Below are 18,275 nucleotides of genomic sequence, written 5' to 3'. Positions count from 1 at the left end.
AAAACCTTGATTTTTATTTATCACATGGGAGAATAATGTGCTTTTATCCTTTAGGCTTCCTGGAGATAGAATGGAGTCCTGTGCTTGGTTTTATACAAGGAATTTGACTTTGGAGAGAAAAACAAAGGTCTATATTCCCAGGAAGGTCAGTCACTGCTGATCTACAGTTATGGACATGGGCTTTTGTGGCACCTGATAACAAGAGACACCTAGAACCACTTTTTTCCATCCTTTTGCATTGACCATTAATGGATGCACACGTTCCCGCCTGGGATTAATGGATGCACACGGTCATTATCCTCTGTGTCTATTCCGACAGCAGCCTCATCAGTTGGAAGTCAGCTTTGCCACCATTAAGGAAATTTTAACAAAGACTGTTCTGTTGAAAGTGAACATCTTGATGAGGCTTAATTTATTTCACAATTGTTGTTATCCTGTTGACCTAAAATGACAGCAGGAGACTTGGAGAGGTGCCCAGTTTATTTAAGAAGCAAGAACAAAACTGTCTCTCCCTGCGTGGAGAAACAGATTAGCAGCATAGAGCACTCCTAGCTCCTAGTCCTACTGCTCTGCCTGGCAGCTCCTGCTCCTCAAAGCTCACTGTGGCTTTTCACAATCCAGACTGTGTTGCTTTTGTCTGTTTTTAACAGTTCCAGCCTCTACTTTGCACATTCTTTCAGGAGTGTTTTCAGTGCTGTGAAAGCTGGAGAAGTGTTCTGTGATGCACCAGCATTAGAATCTGGGTTTACTCCAGTTTGGGGGCAGGATCAGATGCCTGGATGCAGATAGGGAAAGTGCCCAGTCCTGGAGCTCCCTGGTGTTTAACACTTGTGTGGTGGCACAGTCCCAGCTGCAGTGCCATCTCTGAGCCCCTGCCCACAGCTGTCTGGTGGAGCACACTCCTCACAGATCATGGTGTGCCTGGTATACGGGGTCTGTCATGGAGACAGTTGCTGGAAAGCACAGAGCCAAACAAGGCACACAGTGCAAGGACAAGAGTCCAGGGTCCCAGTCTGCAGCAAGGACAAGTCCACCTGGATACAAAGAGAAAAATTACAATGAGAAGTGGTGTGATCTCTAGCCTTGGAGATTTTCAAAACTCACCTGAGCAAGGCACTGAGTAAACTCATCAGATTTTGAGGCCAGTCATGCTTTGAATAGGGGGTAGGTTTAGAGTCCTGAAAATTGTCTTCTAAGTGAAGTTACTTCATGAGAGAAGAGTTAAAGATGTTTGCTATGCATTTCAGCTCAAATTCTGCATTTGTCATGGGAAATTATATGGACTTATCTTCCAACAGAAGCAGCTGTGAGAATAAGTACCTGCTTTTATAAAAGATTGAAGAGTCAATGTCTTCTTACCTTAAATAAAAGAAAGCGGATGGTCTTCCCAGCTCTGCTGGAATTCACCTACCTACTGCAACATGTACCATTTGTCAAGCTGTACAGGAAAAGCTGATGTCAGTCCAGCAGAACAAACACCTTCTATGCTTTTTGCCTAGAAGCAGCAGCTTATAGACACAATTGAGAGCTGGGAGGGTGATTTGAGATCAGCCACACTGAGGAGACCTTTGGGGGCATAAGATGTGATGCTGCTGCAGTACTAGCATTACATCAGTAACTTGTTCCCTGGTTTCTGTTTGATTCCATCTCATCCTCAGTCCTTCTGTGGTCATTTTTGGATCTTCTATAATCCTCAAGTGATTTATGCCTTCTTCCAATCTCAGAGATTTCATCTGAGTACATCTCTCAAAAATCAAGCTAAGATGAGAGGGAAGTCTGATGTCAAGAAGGCAAAGAAGATACTTTGGTGTGTAGCACACTGGCTTAGGGAACAGTGTTGACAGTTGAACTTGTGCTACCCCTCCCCGAAGCCAGTTCCATCATTTCTGTGCTCTGACAGCTAGAGATGTTTCCCTCATTTCCAGCACCAAGAACTTAATGTCACTTATGTTGACTCCCCGTTGTTTCCTTATGTCCTTGCAGAGCTCACCATCCAGCAGCTATGACTGAGCTTCAGCACATCGTGCAAGAACAAATACATTTGCATTATTAAGGGAGCTACAGGAAGGTATGAGGAGCCCATAATTTGTGTAGTAGAAACCTGAACTCAGGAACTACTCTGCTGTGACTCTGTGCATCAGGTACCAGATCTTGCTTTAGTGTAGCTACATACAGCCAGGAACACAGTGTGCCCCATAACAGCAGCTAAAGTCACATCAGTCCAACGTGGTATTTCTTGAATGCAGTGCAGATTATGACTAATTTATGTTGATGGTTTTGTCCCTAGACAGACAACTTAATATGATACAAATTCATTACTGAAGACTAAAGCAAAGAGCTGTGTTTATGGAGTAAAGTGCACAATCACTGCAATGGACAGTTTTAAAGCTTTGTTCATAAATGCAGGGTCTTAAAGGTGGCTCTGTTGCATTAAAGCTGCTGTGTAAATGTGAATGCTCCAGGATTTCAGCTTCTATTGGTTTGCTTTGAATATTTTCAGAGAGAAGTATTCAGGAGAGAAAAGCAGGAGAAAACCATATTCCAGATTTGGAAAGCTGTGACCTGTGTCAGGTCAGTACATTCTGTGCCAATTCTCCTGTATATTCCTGGTTTCTTAGCTTTTTCTTTAGTCCTTATTTTTGTACAATAATAAACCTTATTAAGTGAGCAAAAAGCTTGATTAGTAAAAGGTGAATACAGAGGAATAAACTGAATTCAGAAAAACTCTAATTTAGGAGAAGCTAGAAATGGACTTTCAGACCCTTCCTTAGTACAGAGCTGGCTGTAACCACAGGGATTATTTGCAAGAAGTCCAATTGTATTGCTTGTGTGAATGGCAGAGGGATTAGAGGGAGGAACAGGGCAGAGCTGGGACTGTGACAGGACAATCTGTGTGAGCTGCCCCTTGGAGGGGCAAGACCCTGAGACTAATCCCCATCTGTGTAGTGTGGGTCATCCATGTTCATGTCTCATTGAGTGAGTACTCTGGCCTTCTAGGCAGAAAGGCTCATCAGCTCTCAGTGTGTCAGTACAGAGGAGAGGTGTGCTAGGTGTGTGTACGTGAGAAAGGACACTTCATGAGAGGAAAGTCCTGCTTACCAAACCTGATTTCCTTTTATGACAAGGTAACCCATCTAGTTGATCAAAGGAAGCCAGTAGATGTAATCTTTTTGGATTTCAGTAAAGCTTTCGATACTGTCTCTCACCATATCCTTCTGGACAAGCTGTCCAGCACACATCGTGCAGTGGGTGAGACTCAGGGGAGACCTCACTGCAGTTACAACTTCCTTGTGAGGGGAAGAGGAGGGGCAGGCACTCATCTCTTCTCTGTTGACCAGTGACAGGACCCAAGGGAATGGCCTGAAGTTGTCAGGGGAGGTTTATTTTGGATATTAGAGAAAGGTTCCTCACCCAGAGGGTGGTTGGGTCCTGGAGGAGGCTCAACAAGGCTGTGGTCACAGCACCAAGCCTGACAGAGTTCAAGAAGCATCTGGATGATACTCTTGGTCACATGGTGTGACTCTTGTGGATGGTCCTGCGAAGGGCCAGGAATTGGACTCGATGATCCTTGTGGGTCCCTTCCAACTCAGCGTATTCTGTGATTCTGTAATTTAGTGATTTTCTCTCTGGAGAAGGCTGAGTGGTTGAAGGGAAGGTAAAGGCAGTCAGATTAAAGACAGTCTATACATACCTGTTTTTGAAGCATCATTTGAAAGGAACAGAATTAAGGACAGACAAAGTTTCAGAAAACAGGACTGGAAAATTCTGGAGTAGCACAAGGCTAATCCTCTGGAAATATTTATTTTTAAAAAAGTCAATTTCTTTAATGGTTTTGCTTTTTAATAAAATTGAAGTATTATTGCCTTTGATGTCTTTTTCTGAGATCTGACATCCCACTCTATCTCACTCTCATCTCTGGTTGCAGTTGCCCAGGGTACAGTTTCCTGGAGCCTGTTTGAGAGGTGGAGCAGAAAATGGGCTCTGCCCGTTGTATCCCCTTACTCCCCAGGGGCAATGGGCCATTAGAATAGGAGCTGGAGGCCACTCATTTCCAATGTGGCAATACTGACCATCTTCAGCTTGCACAGTCCTCAGCTACACAATTATGATCAAAGCACTGAACAGTTGACAAGGAGTGACTGGTTTTGCCGAACACAGCCCAGAGAAGCTCAGACATCCCTAAACCCCAAATCCTCTTCCTCTTATCTCCTTTGCCCACGGGACATCATCTCATGCTGTTCCTCTGCTGCTGGCAAACAGAGGTGGGCTGCGGCTGTGAGTCCTGTGCTGAAAGCTGGTACTAACCTGCACGTGGCAGAGCACTAGTGGGGTTAAAGGCCTCTCAAGGGGCTCCTTAAAGAGGAATCTGTCGCCTGCGTTGCCCTGATCGAGAGGTGCCCGTCCCAACGCAAAAACTGACCACTCCCTCGCCCTGAGAGACGAGTTGCAGGGGCTGTGACACCGCTGAGCAGTTTCCTCTGAGGCTCGACAGGGACACGTCTGCGTTTCCCAGGTCGGCGGGACAGCAGCGAACAAGAGCGCAGGATGGCTTTGAGATGGGGATGATGGGGCAGAGGCAACCAGATCCAGCACGGAGGACCCGAGCTGTCCTAGCGGTTTGACGAGCTGCCCCAGCCTAGGAGGGGATCTCCAGACGCCTCCTCAAAGCAGCAAAAAGAAAAAAAAAAAAAGTGAACTATAAATAAACGCCTTCGCAGCCTCCCAGTCCCGCTGAGCTCCTCCTCGAGCCCCGCCGAGGAAGGGGAAGCCGCCCGGGACGCCCCCGCCCGCCTCCCCGGAAGGGTCGAGGGGCGGTGAGGCGGCCCCGCTCCGCCCCGCCCGGCGCTTTCTGTCCGCTCTCCCGCGCCGTACGACCCGGCCGCGCCGGCTCCATCCGCTCACAACTTGGCGGTGCGGGGTGCGCGGGCTCCGCCGCCCTCGCCGGGCGGGGGCGAGGCCATGGCCGGCATCGGCATCGACCACTCCAAGCTGCCCGGAGTCAAGGAAGGTGCGGGTCACTCCGGGGGACACAGGGGCGCTAGACGGGACGGGGCGGTTTGGGGGAAATTGGGGCAAAAACTAAGGGAGAAACGTTTGGGGGTTTTGTTTGTTTGTTTTGTTTTCCCCCCAGTGTTATTGTTTGATAATTTCCCAGGGCCGGGGTGGTGCCGAGGCGCCGGGTCAGCGGGAGGGGACGGGGGCGCTCCGGCCGCTGCGCGGGGCTGCCCGGGGCTTGCGGGAACGTCCCGGTGCCCCGGGCGGGATGTCCGGAGCTCCGGGCGGGTCGCGGGAGCGGAGGGAAAGCGGGGGCCGGGGCGGGGGCAGCAGCGCTCGCCGGACTGAAAGCGTGGCCCCGCTCCCGACTCTCCCCTCCCGGGGTGAGCGGCGGGGGGCGGGTTGGGAGTGCCGCTTTTCTCCGGGAGCAGGCGAGGAGCGGCGCTGGGGGAGGGCGCAGCCCTTTGTCTGCGCCGAGGCCGCCACCGGCGCCTCTGCCGCGCTCCCCCCGCCGCGCCCGGACAGCCGGGATGGGGGCACCGGGCTGCGCTCCCGCGGGGCCGAGACAGCCGGGACACCCTGCGGGGGACGGACCTGCGGAGATGTCCCTCGCAGTTATGGCTCGGCTGTGTTTGGAGGTTCCGCTCGGGGCGTTGGAAAAATGGGAGCAGAACTGTGAATATCCACAAATTTGAGAGAGACTGGTGATGTTGAGTTCCCGGTTATAAATACTTAAGCCCACTGTTTTTTATTGAAGATTGCCCTGCATTGAGCTCTGTAGCTCCTACCCCGCCCTGCAGACCCCCCCGTGCCTGCCAGAGCACAGGGCAGGGAGTGCCCCCCTCTTTCGGGGGGTCCCGCTGGCTTGGCCTGTGCTCAGAGCACGGATTCACCTTCCTTTGGGCTAGGCTGGCCTTGGCTTCCCTGTTAGCAGTGTGTCTGCCTCACACATGTGCCTTTGAGCTCAATTAAACGTGCCCTGGAGCTGCTTGGAGTTTAAAAAGCTTTGTACGAGATAGTTTGTTCTTTCTGACAGTGATTTGTGATATAAACCAGTAGAAGCACTGTTATAATCAAGTTAATTTGGACTTACGCTCTGGTAATAGAGAGCACTGTGTGCCTGCCTAAAAAAAAACGAAATTCTTTGAACTTTTTTCCCTTGCCACTGGTATTTTTTTTTAAATTTTTTTTTTCCTAATTTCAATTCTTACAAAATGGCAAGTTGGAATTTGATGATTCAGCTGGTCAAGAGTAGAAAACATATGTCTGTGCAGGCAGCTGTGTGCTCCATTTGACCTCTTGTCTTCCTTCAGTGCTTTACTCAGTGCTACTGGAAGGAAAGTTGAAGTTTTAGGGGTTAATGTTGTCCCTATTAAGTCATTAGCAAAGTTGTTATTGGTCATTTTAGTGTGATCAACATCTCATCTTAAGGGTCTGTCCACACATGGTTACTCAAGAAAATGAATCCAGTTAACCTTTCCTGTGGGTTGATTAAAGTGAATTAAATCCCTGTGTAGATGTTCATATTCAGAATTTAGGTAGCCTTGATTTGATTTGTCTTTATTAATTTTTGAAGTGAACCAAGTGGACCAAGCTAAGGTGGCCTACATGAGGAATGGAAGTATGTTTACAGGGTTGCAATATAACTCAACTAGTCCATGGTAAATTTGCACCTATGGTATAGCGTGGATTAAGCTTCAAGAGTGTCCTGTTACAACAATTTGTTGTTACATGATAGCAATGGGATTAAAGTAGAATCCCAGAGCAGCTCCAGCGTGCAAAGTAGAGGAGGTTTGAGCCATGTTCTGCAAAGTCTCAGGCATGTGTCACGAGGTTCAATGGCATCAGTTGTTTTTATTTTGGAAAGTGTTGAAACTGAGCTATGCTTTGGATTAGGTCTTTTCATGCTCTGGGTTAATGCCAACCAAGGAAAGAAATGCATTGCCTTCCACACCTAGGGAGATATTTATTGCTCCTGATAGAGAAATCATTCTTGATCCTTCTGGACAAAGAACATTCCCTTTCTTCTTTTGGGGTAAAGGTCAGCTTAGTAATTCATTAACAATGAAGAACGTCGTTTCAGTTTGAGTACTTTGTTCTTCACCAGCTCTCCTTCAGGAGTGGAGGTATTGTGTCCAGGTTCTCCCTGTCCACAGGTAGCTGGGACTGCTGCAAAATAGCATCATCATCCTCTTCTGGAGTGGTCTCAAAAAACTCTTCTAAAAAAGTGAGATCATTTCAGTGCAACGATGGTAGTGAAAATCCGATAGCTGTAGCTAGGTGCTGCAGGAAGTCTTGGTTCTTATGTTTACTTTCCTTTCTTATCTCTGAAAGCATTTGTACCAGCTGAAGGCCTGATATAGATGGCATTTTGCTGGTGAAAACTGCTTCAGCTGGTTCAGTTTATTTTGTGGACAGGGGTCTATGGGTGTAAAATACACTCTCAAAGCACATTTTTCCTACTATAAACTAGACCTTGCTGCTGCAGCCCGGTGTTACAGAACCATTTTTCCATGAGTGGTAAAGTGGATGTTCTGACCACTGTGGTCAGTAAAGCTCTTGTAAGTTATTTGCTGAAGGTTTTGGTGGTAGTTGCAATCTGTGGCCTGAATTTCTCTGCCTGCATTTCTGTTCACCTCCTGAGTGTCTCTGACGTAGAGAGTTTTGCTTTACCCAGAGTACCCTTTGCTGTTTGCTCTTCTGACCTGCCTCAAGAGATTGGTCATCTCTGTGTATAGATCTTTTTTACCAGAGGTCTTATTTGTGAGCCTTTTGGTGATAAAAAAATTCCTAGAAACATTACTTTAATTGCTTACTTCTAAAGCCAATACAAGAAACTATCTTGGACTCTAGTTGATCTCTGTCTCACATTTCTTGTGATCTGATGCATTACTAGCAGCTACATTTGGGAAGGGCTACACCTTCTTATTGGCTGCTTGTTGTAAATGAGCTCTTGGACCTGAGTGGCATTCATGGCTGCATGCAGGCAAGCAGAGCTGCACAGGAGATGTTTCTGAGGAGGTCTTTTGGAGTTGTGCCAACCTTGGCCCCCTTTGGAGGATGTACCTGTGGTCATGTCTGCTGTTGTTGCCTTTCCAAAGGGCTGAAGTTTGTGACAATGGCTTCATGAAGGAGATACCTGTCTGCTACGACTGAGGCTTAGACCTTCATCCACCTTCATCCGTTGCAATCTCTGAGAGCCATCAGTTGTTAGCAGCAGCAGGAAAAACCCAGGGTTTGGCATCCTCACCAGGAGCTTCTAATCTTCCTGCCAGTTTGAATCCTTTGTGAGGGGAGAAATGGGGGGGGGAGGACCCTGAACTCTGCCCCAACAGTGTGAAGCTCTGGAAAATGTGCTCTGGAAATTTGCAGTGGCTAAAGTGTTTTTATTGAACTTTATTTTTAGTAGTGCTATAAAGACATAAAAGGCAATACATCTGTGCCAGTCATTAGAACTGGCCCTGCCATGCTGCTGTCTGGAGCTCCAGCCTTGACAAAGGCTGATTGTGACACCTGTGCTTGGAGAGACATGGCAATAATGCTCCTACTATGGTTTCTAATCTTTGTTTTAAGCATCTGATTTGACTTTTGGGAGCTCTAGAGCTGTACATTCAAATGCTGGTGGTTGTAGTCTGCTGCCCGAGAGGCCAGTTTCCCAAACGTGGTAGTAAAAGATACAGCTCTCACTGTGACCTTGGGGAAACAGGAAGGGTTGGAATATTTTCTGTCTTGGCAAGGCATTCTCCGGGGCAGGCAGCCTGCCTGGCTGTCTTTAATAAAAGTTTGCTGTTAGCATTGGTCTCTCTTCATCCCAACTACAGACCTTCCTGCTGACCTCTGCAGCTTAACATGACCTGTGCTGAGACTCCTGCAATAAAAACCTCCTGGCTGCTGACATTCCAAGTGACTGAGGAGGGGGATCAGCCCTCAAGTGCAACATGTCAGGCTCTCATGGAACAGACTGAGCTTATTGGCTTATGTTGAGGCCTTTGGTGCCTGTCTGTGCTCAGCAACACGACAGTGGACAAAAGAAATTTGATGTCTGTCAAAAGTGGAAGGGTGTTCAGGAAGTGTTGATGGCTGGCACGGTGTCTGATGAGGAGGGATTCTGCTTAAGGGTTTTTCAGGGAATGGTTTTGAGGGATGAGCTGTCAGCTGTATTCATGTGAAGGAAGCATTGGCCTTTAACTGGATTAGTATAATCAGGGCAACAATTTTGAGAGCAGCTGAGGGTCAGCCAGGTCATTGTGAAGCCACCTGCCCCATGCCCTTTGGCTCCAGCTGGGATTTTTCCTTGCACAATCATGATTTTCTGCTTTTGTGACTTCCTTGTAGAAGGGCTCTGAAAAATTCAGGCAAGCTGGATGGCTTGAGGGCAATGGGGAAGAGGAGAGTGATGGAACATAGATGCAGGTCACTGGTTTATGTCCACTATTCTGGATAATAGGAAGTCTGTTTTTCCAGCATGCATGAATTCAGTAGCTGAGGCTCTGCTACTCATTTCACTTCTGGTTAAAGCTGGGTGAAAATTTTATTATGCATTTGGTGGTTCTGGGTCAGCAGTGCTTGGCAGAGATGGGCAGCATTAGCATATTTCATGCTCTTGGCTCTGAAAGGCAACTGAGCAAGCAGGTCTGCCTCCTCCCATCCCTAAATCCTTAGCAGTTGTCTTCTGCAAGCTTCTGTGGAGGCTATACTGAGGCAAAAAGATTGCTCAAAAAGCAGTCTTTGACAGAGCAGAACTTCCAGACTCCTGTTGATGCTTTTTGCAGAGATGTTTTCTTAACTCCTGACAAATTTTTGGACTGGGATAAGAGAAGGCACAGCCTGTTTTGCACCAATTCCTGGGGATACAAGGTGGGGGTTTTTCTCTCATTTGTGGTACTACTGGGGCATCATCCATCACCCATTCCTGGTCTCTGAGTAGTGATCCCAGCTGAGTGGTGTGTTTGTGGTGACCGCGGGACTCTGTTTAATCTTTAATTTTCTGTGGCCATGGAAGGCCAAAGGGTGCGGACGTGCCAGGCAGGAGTTGGAGATGGCTGCTGCAAGGAGCAGGAGAGGCCAATTGCGCTCCCTTTGGCACAAGGAAAAGCCTGCTTGGAGAAACAATGGGCTATGCGTTGGGGATGTGTGAAACTTCTGTTTTGCTGAAATAAGGTTTCTTTTTCTTGTGCAGAGTCATCCAGTTCACATGAATGTGGTGATTTATGGGAAAAAGCAACAAGTTCCCTGCCTGCTTCTTTGTTCCCTTTCCCAGAGTGTCCCCAGATGGCTGGCTTCTCACTTGCTTGCTGCTCTTCCTGCTTTGTGCTGGTTTGAAGGCTGAAGGAGTGAGGAAGAAAGCTGGTGTGTTGGTAAAACTACCTTAAAACTTTAGGTCCATTTTCTGGCATGGCACTCCCTGCTGGTTTGTCCTTTTGTCGTTCTCCAGAAAGGTGATATAGTTGCCATTCTGCTGCTGTGGATTGCATTGCAGGGAGTAAAGGGCATATTTGCTGGACATTTCCTCCAGGAAAGCTATTGTCTCCCTGCAGGCTCCCGTGTGTCACTGAACTCTCTGTTCACCTTACAGTGCTGGCTTTTCCATGGTACGCATACAGGACTTTGTGGAAGTCCCTTGACACTTCATTTATAGTTCCTTTCGAAAAAACAGAAATTGGAGCCTTCCTGCTGTTTTCTTTCTCAGTATTTAAAAAGGTATCACACAGCTGGCTGAGTGAGTGCTGTGCAGCCATGGCTGGAGACACTTCTAGCAGGACTGGAAAGAGAGCAGGAGAGTGCAGCACCATTCTGTATGTATGAGATGCAATGCAGGGCTGTTGTGAACTTTACCTTGAACAAAGGAGATCATTTTAAGTCTGGGTGCTCGTAAAATTTACCCTGTAACCCCAGGCACCCTGTGAGTTAAGCTTGCCAGAAGTGTTACTTTCCCTGGGGAGAAAGGTGTAGATGAAAGCCTGCACAGAGCCTGCCACAGCCATGCTGCCTCTGCCCAAGGATTTTGTGTCAGGCTCCAGAAGCTCAACTGATGATTATTTTAATTGCACACCATCCCACAGTGCCACCGCCACAATGCTCCTTCAGCCAAATAAAAATAGTGAGGTCTTTCTATCTCAGGCCTGGGTTGGTAGGGGTTTGGTCTGTCTGCTCTTGGTAGCTCTGCCCTGCGGTAAGTGCTCTTCAGGATAGAAAGTCAAAGTGGGTTTGTAAGTGAGTTACACTTCTTCACTTCTCTTTTCAAAGGAGGTGTATCAAACTGCGTGCAGTAAAACGGAGTTCCTGTGTGCATTTTCGTTCACTCACTTCCAAGCCCTTTTGCTGAACCAGAACTTGGTGGCTGGAGGAATCAGCTCTAAGAGGAAATTTTATGTGGGCTCAGTACGAGTTGTTCAGAAGTGATGACAAAGGGGAAAAGGTTGTAAATGAGCAAATATCCGAAAGCACTGAGACACAGATTGACAGGAGTGACCTGAGAAGTAATGGGATGTAAAGGAGGAAAGAAGTTAGTGCAAACAGGGATATTTACTGGCAGTGAGGGTTTTAATTTCTTCCAACAGAAACCTCTCCAAAAGTTATGATATGTGTAGCACTGGCTCTTTACATCCAGGTGGGACCAGAGGCTGGAGTGTGCCCCGACTGGGAACATTCTTTGCAGAGGAACTGTAGCCCCTCACCTGACACATGTGTTGGGGTAGTGCTGGATTGGGTTGGAGCAACTTTCCCTGGTGTGGATGAAAAGCTTCCCCATCTCTGCACAGCAGAAAGGCTTTGCACTGCAAAAGCACCTGAGCTTATCATATATGTCTGTTTCGGATATGGCAAACGTGACTTGTGGCATCCTGATGTAAATAGATGCCTTCTCCCTCTCTTCTGATGTTAGCTTTATTATCGGAGTGACAGCTGGTGTGATGGGGAGGATTTATGTCCTAAATTCACCAGTGCCTTCTGGAGCCTTTGGTAGCGCTGCTGGGGGCTGGGGTGAAGTGTGGAGGACAGCAGGGAAAAGGCCTGGGAATTTTCCAAGCTGCCAGGGTGTGGGCTGTTTTTGTGGCTGGCAGAGAGCATTGCTGTTCACAGGACTGTGCTCTCCTGCAGGCGATCTGGCCGGCGCCAGGTTTCCGAAGGAAGTCGGTGTTGGGAAGAGAGGCTGGGCTCTCCTGGCCTTATTTGCAGTGCTGGAAGGACTGTGTCCTTGGCTAGGGCTGCACAGCCCTCCCTGGATTCTGCACATACCTGAAATAAGGTGGAAAAAGCAGGTTTGTCTCCAGCTCAGTGCTCAGTAGTACCTAGTTCTCCAGGTGGTGGGCATTGCCCACAGCATCAGCTCTGGCTGTGTAAAGGTGAACTTGTTTTGTCCTGATTTTAATTTGGTTTATTATTATTATTTTTTTCTTCTCTTTTTAAGAGGCCACGAGTATGCAATATCACCTCAGGGTAATATAGTTCCCAAAGCAAAAAACTTTACTTTCGCTGACCTGGGGCTGATTTGGTGCTCTTGGAGAGGAGAAAAGGCTACCAGCCTGCTTCTTCCTCACACTTTGCAATGCATGTGATCTGTGGGCTCAGATGCCACAAAGCAGTTTACATTGGGAGCTCTGCCTCCCTGTCCATCTGGCCTCAGATGCCAGGGACTTATTCTTGCCTTCATATTCCACTGTTTTAAATCTGTAGTTGCCCTAATGGTCATGTGCCAACACAAGGCTGTGACAGGAAAGTAGACTTGTATTGTTAGTGCTGCAGTGTTACTGATTTCTGACTCTTTTGTAGATGGATGTGGAGCTCTGACTGATCTGGGGCCAGCTTTGGTATTTTGTGTTCCCCAGAGCTGACTAATAAACCTGGAGAACTTAAACACAGGAAGTAGTGGGGGAGAGGAGGGAGTTCCCGTGAGGAGCTGGTGGAGCAAAGAAAAGGGGTCTCGAAACGAAGTAGAGCATCCTCAGTTGATTGTGTAGAGAAAAGTTGTTCTTGCAGAGCAGATTTGCAGTGCTGCCAGCAACTGAACATGTGACAGACAGGAGTCCTTCCTTAAAATCCCAGCAGCCACCTTTCTAGGGAAAAGAAAGCTGATTAGGAATCTCTGCAAGAATTGGAGCTGATTGCAAGATCAGTTCAGGTGCCTTCTGCTTCCAATGTGGCAGCTGGCTGGGTTTCCAGCAAGGTTGGGAGGCTGCCCAGAGGCCCATCCTGCATGAGCTTTGCTTCTCTTGGTATCTCATCTGGCTTGTTCATTTGTGCACTGATACTGCGGTCTGTCCTTCCAGCTGCAGCTCTGCTTCAGTGACAAGCCTCAGAACGGTGTCAGGGTTGGCTCTAGTCACCCAAAGGCTGAAAATAAAGTGGTGTCTTTGAGGGAGGCTTTCTTTTGCTTTTTTTCTCCAGAGGTTCTTGTTCCTCCATGCAAATGCAGGTCACTGTTGTGTAAAACCACACTGTGGGGTTTTGAGAGGAACTTGAACCTTTTTTTGGCATTTGGCACCCTCTGTGTTGGTGTGAGGTTTCCATCAGTCAGCCTTTTGTAAGCAGTCACTAAACTGAGTCAGGGCATTAAGTTGTACCTGAGGGGTATTGAGAGCTCCTGTTCTGTGTCCTGTCTCCCTTGTATTTTGCTACATTATCTTTTAGGATTAAGCTGGAAGAGAAGCCTGGGAGAGCTGACACTTTGCATTATCTTCACTCCCGTCTGCCTGCCTGCTTCTCCAGAGCTGCTGTGGTGTTATTCACCACAGACTGAAACTGAGGGTTTAGAAATGCTGGTGAAATATGTGACCCAGAGTGCCATGTCTCCTGAAAGCCGCCCTGAACCACAAAGTGGACCTGCTAGCTCTCTGTGAAGAAACTATTGAACTGAACAAGGAGTTTAGGCGTGCATTTATCAGAGAACGGAAGTTTTGCCTATCTGGGAAATTCAGTGTGTCATTCTGAGAGTTAGGTAGTGTAAAAATGCCTAAAATGCTGAAACAGAAGCTGAATTAAACAAGTCAAAGCAAAATACACTGATCATTGTTGGAGATGGGTGTGGGGTGACTGTATGTAGTGCTCATCTCTTGAGATGCAAGCTCCATGCCCGGGCAGTTTTCTGAGTGGGTGGTTGGTTTTGAGTTGTGCATGAAAGAAAACTTTTTCTTTCCCCTCCTCCCCCCCTTAAACCAATTTAAAAATGAGTGGTGTTGGGCTTAAAGCTAAAACTGCCATCATGTCCTATCATCCTGCAAAAGAAACAAAAAAAATCCTCCAGAAAAAGACAGTGTTGTACAATCCATGGGGCACAGCTGAAGGCATGATTTACAGCTACAGTGGTGTTCATGGGGATGTCTGTGAGAGCCAGGGATTTTTACCTCTCTTGGTGGAGGCAATTCCTGCCCTGCTCTCCAATGATGTGTGTGGTGTGAAAAATTGAGGAACTGATTTTATTCCAAGCAAATTAAAATGAACAGAGGGTACTAACAAAAGAACTATTTCTGTATATTTACTAACTTATAGGCATACCGTGGAGACTGTAAGGTGAAGGGTCCTATCTGGACCTCTCACCAGGGAATCTTTCGCGGCCGGGAACAGGGAACAAATTATGAATAAAAATGTATTCCTCTGTGCCATGTGGATACACAGAGAGACCCTCCATGCCTTACAATGTGGGGATGATGCAAGACCCCCCTGTACGAGCCCAGGGGAGGTATGTTACAACCAGCCAAAAGATAACACCCACTTCCAAAGCAGAGAAATTACCTTTTAAGGCAACAAGCGGACAGTAAAATGAATATTCAACAACTGATATCAAAGGGTACAAAAAGCACGGTTTTCAAACAGCAGTGTGCTCTTTGTATGATTCAGGGGTGCACCCAGTACTGGAAATGGGTACCCAGCACTGCAGTAAAAATCTCTTGCTATATTTCTTTGTCCTGCAGGTATTTTTGCCATCTTCAAAATTCCAGAGAAAAAGTAACTTATAACATGTGGTAGTTTGCCTTTGGGCAAAGTGAGGATAAAACACAGCTGTTGGAGGCAAGCGTTGTTTGTTTTGCTGTGGTCCATGGTTGGGAGGCAGTGGTTAAAACTGACTTCTAGGAAAGCTTCTCCCTGTCTCTGTTGTTGGTTGATCATTTTGCACATGTGGTATTAGCTGAGTCAACTGAAGCTGTGTGAAATGCTGGAGAGAATGAACTACAAAAGCAACTTTAGTTCTCATTGATGGTTGAGATTAACTTTTTCCATACACAGATCCAGTTCATCTTGGATGTTGAGTGAAGTGTTTACCTGCAGTCTACTATTTGGCTGTGGTGTCAAATTAGCCAAGCCATCCCTGACAAGTATATCTACCTTGAGGTTTTTGTACCTGCCCACCTGGGTGTTACTGGTGGGTCCACAGTACAGTGGCTGAGCTCACTGGTGATCTTTTGTGTGTAGGCAGTCCTGTGCAGGGTGATGGACACTGGGACATGAAATTTCTACAGGGATGAGTGTTCTGAGCTTGGCAGGTAATGACTTGCAGACATTAACATATATTGTCTTACCTGTCTGCTCTCTGCTTTAAAGTGGCAAAGTGTACTGTATGTGTTGGGCCTCTGGAGTAGAAAACAGAAGCTGTAGGAGGAATGTTGGCTATAGGACTTAGGGGTATTGGAGAGTTCTTGTGAATCAGAGTACTCTGTATCTGGGAACCCAACAAGACATGGCTGAGAAGGACAAATTTTCAAAGCATGGGTGCTAGTACTCCTTAGGGCTCAATGCCATTTTAAGGTATGCCTGTATGTCCAGTCTTGAACAAAGCCTTGGGGCAGAGTGGCTGGAAACCTGCCCAGCTGAAAAGGACCTGGGGGTGCTGGTTGGCAGCTAGCTAAATATGAGCCAAGGGGTGCCCAGGTGGCCAAGAAGGCAAATGGTATCCTGGCTTGTATCAGCAGTAGTGTGGTTAGTGGGACCAGGGCAGTGACTGTCCCTCTGTACTCGGCATTGGTGAGGCCATACCTCAGCTTTGGACCCCTCACTACAAGAAGGACAGTTGAGGTGCTGGAGTGTCCAGAGAAGTGCGGCAAAGCTGGTGAAGGATCTGGAGCACAAGTCTTATGAGGAGCGGCTGAGGGAGGTGGGAGAAGAGGAGGCTTGTGTGGTACTTTATTGCTCTTTACAACCACCTGAAAGGAGGTTGCAGCCAGGTGGGCGTCAGTCCCTTCTCCCAGGCAACCACCAGTAGGACAAGAGGGCACAGTCTTAAACTATGCCAGGGGAGGTTAAGGTTAATATGAGGAAGAAATTTTTTACAGAGATAGAAATCAGACATTGGAATGGGCTGCCCAGGGAGGTGGTGGATTCACCATCCCTGGAGGTTTTTGAAATGAGACGGGATGTGTCACTTAGTGCCATGGTCTAGTAACCATAGCAGTGTTGGATCAAGGGTTGAACTTTATGATTTTGGAGGTCTTTTCCAATCTGGTTAATTCTGTGATTCTGTGATTATGTTTTTAAGCTTTGAGAATAAGAAGAGTTGCTCTTATTTGGAAACATTGCGGATGAAAGCTGGTAGGGTGGAATTATCCAGTGATGAAAAAGATGTCAGCCTTCTCTATAAAAGTAGAATGATAAATTTTATCAATTTTTGTGGCTGGGGCGTGCCCTAGGATAACCTTTTGAGGTGCCTTGTGGTATTTTTTCACTATCTTGAGTATTTCCATCTTCCTGTTTATACTGTGCAAGCACATCACCTCCTGTTTTGAGGTGTCCAGCAGATGCTCTCTGTTTGAGGACTGCTCTGTGGTACAGTGTGCAGAAGTGAGAATGCCAAATTAGCAGCCTCAGAGAAGGTATTTTTTGTATCCTGATGATTTCTATTTCAAGGCAGGTTAAATAAAACGAATCAAATTCTGAGGATTTGTTTCCTAAATGCATACAATCTTCCTTTTTGAAGCATTGTTGGGCAGGTGAGAGCTTGTTGTTGGAGAACAGTGTAGACAGAGCACAAAAATCTCACGGCCTTGACCTCAAAGCATTTAGCTTAGATGAGAGAGGATAACCTCCTTCCCAAATCCCAAGCTGTTCTTAGCTTCCAGGCCAAAGCTGCTAGTAAAAAAACCCATGGTGGTTTGGTGATTTATTTTTTTAATTCTATGTGTTTACACTTTTAAGAATTGGGCCAAGACCCCTCAGTTTGGTTCCCCATGGGGTCATCCAGTCTCCTTGTGCTGCCTCAATAGCTCCCAGCTATGTGTGATGCTCTGGTGCTGTAGCTGAGAAGCAGAAATCGCTCCCTTTCTCAGGCTGCCCAGACCTGCCCTCTGTCTGGGATCCATCTTCTCCCTGTGTGAGTTTTCTGATGTCCTTGGCGCTGATGTGGCCTGGTGAATAAGGTCCTAGGAATGTCATCTGTGTAACTGCAGCAGAGGAGACGTGTCCTGGCCAGCCTCTGTCAGCACCCATGTGTGGTAGCAGGAGCTCGGGTGTCTCCTGGTGCAACGGGAGAGGCAGGGCAGAAACAGGAAACGCCGAGGTCGGGATGTGTATCTCAGAGAGCAGCTTTGCTGCTTCTGGGCAGGGAATGCCCCAGTTGCATGTTTTATTTGGAATCTTCCCTCAGGGTAGCCCCTCGCCTCCACCTGGGTGGCTGCTTGGTCATGTTGGCATTGTTTCAAGGAGGCTGCCTGGCTTGGAGTGGCCTGGCCAGTCCCTGCTGGTAAGAGTCTCTAAGAGGTCCCAGTTTACCTTCTAATCTGCAGGAATCTTCATAACACAACATACTCCTGAGACTGCTGGCTTGTAAAAAGCTGAATTTGCTGCTTGCAACATAATTTATCAGCTCTGTAGGCCCTAAAGAGTGATCTTTTTAGTGAGGAAACTGTTGTTTTCCTGTTACTTTTTTCTTTTCTCTCCCTCCTGACCTTCAGATCAGGATTCAAAAAATGCAGATGCTCTAAACTAAGCATGACTCACACCTTCTAGTTTATTTTGTGAATTATCCAGCACACGATGCTGACAGGAAAATCTTGGGAGTGGAGGGAGTGGGGAGCAAGAGGTGTTTTTAAGACCCAAAAGGAAATGCTTGGAACATACATCTGTGGTCCCTGGGTCATTGAACTGGCTGATGTCCCAGAGCATGTTTTATGGGCCACGTGAACCAAAGGGGGCCCTTGGGCCCTGTAGTGGATGTCAAAACATGGTCTAAGACTTCAGGCAGAACTGAGGGGAGTGTTTTGCTGTGAGCCTTGCTTGAGAAGGCAGTGGGGTTTAACCTCTTGTCGAGATAGTGCATGTTCCACACCACCCATTCCTGGGTGTTACCTACCTCT

The 18,275-nt window shown here is 47.3% G+C and overlaps 1 protein-coding gene across 2 annotated transcripts in view; it reads left to right on the top strand.

Moving 5' to 3' along the window:
• Positions 1 to 4,492: 4,492 nt before the first annotated feature.
• CCDC50 (coiled-coil domain containing 50) overlaps positions 4,493 to 18,275 on the top strand; it is a 43,376-nt gene continuing 29,593 nt past the window's right edge. The window contains exon 1 of one of the 2 annotated variants that reach the window (XM_050307955.1): positions 4,493 to 5,008. In XM_050307955.1, the coding sequence (XP_050163912.1) occupies positions 4,960 to 5,008 (49 nt within the window). In that variant the 5' untranslated portion in view covers positions 4,493 to 4,959. The remainder of the gene's footprint in view (positions 5,009 to 18,275) is intronic. The other variant, XM_050307957.1, reaches the window with a different exon arrangement.

This window comes from Myiozetetes cayanensis, unplaced genomic scaffold, assembly GCF_022539395.1.
Source record: "Myiozetetes cayanensis isolate MyiCay16 unplaced genomic scaffold, myiCay2020 scf13, whole genome shotgun sequence".
NCBI lineage: Eukaryota > Metazoa > Chordata > Aves > Passeriformes > Tyrannidae > Myiozetetes > Myiozetetes cayanensis.
Note: the sequence above shows the minus strand (reverse complement) of the source record. Positions and strands in the feature narration are given on the sequence as shown.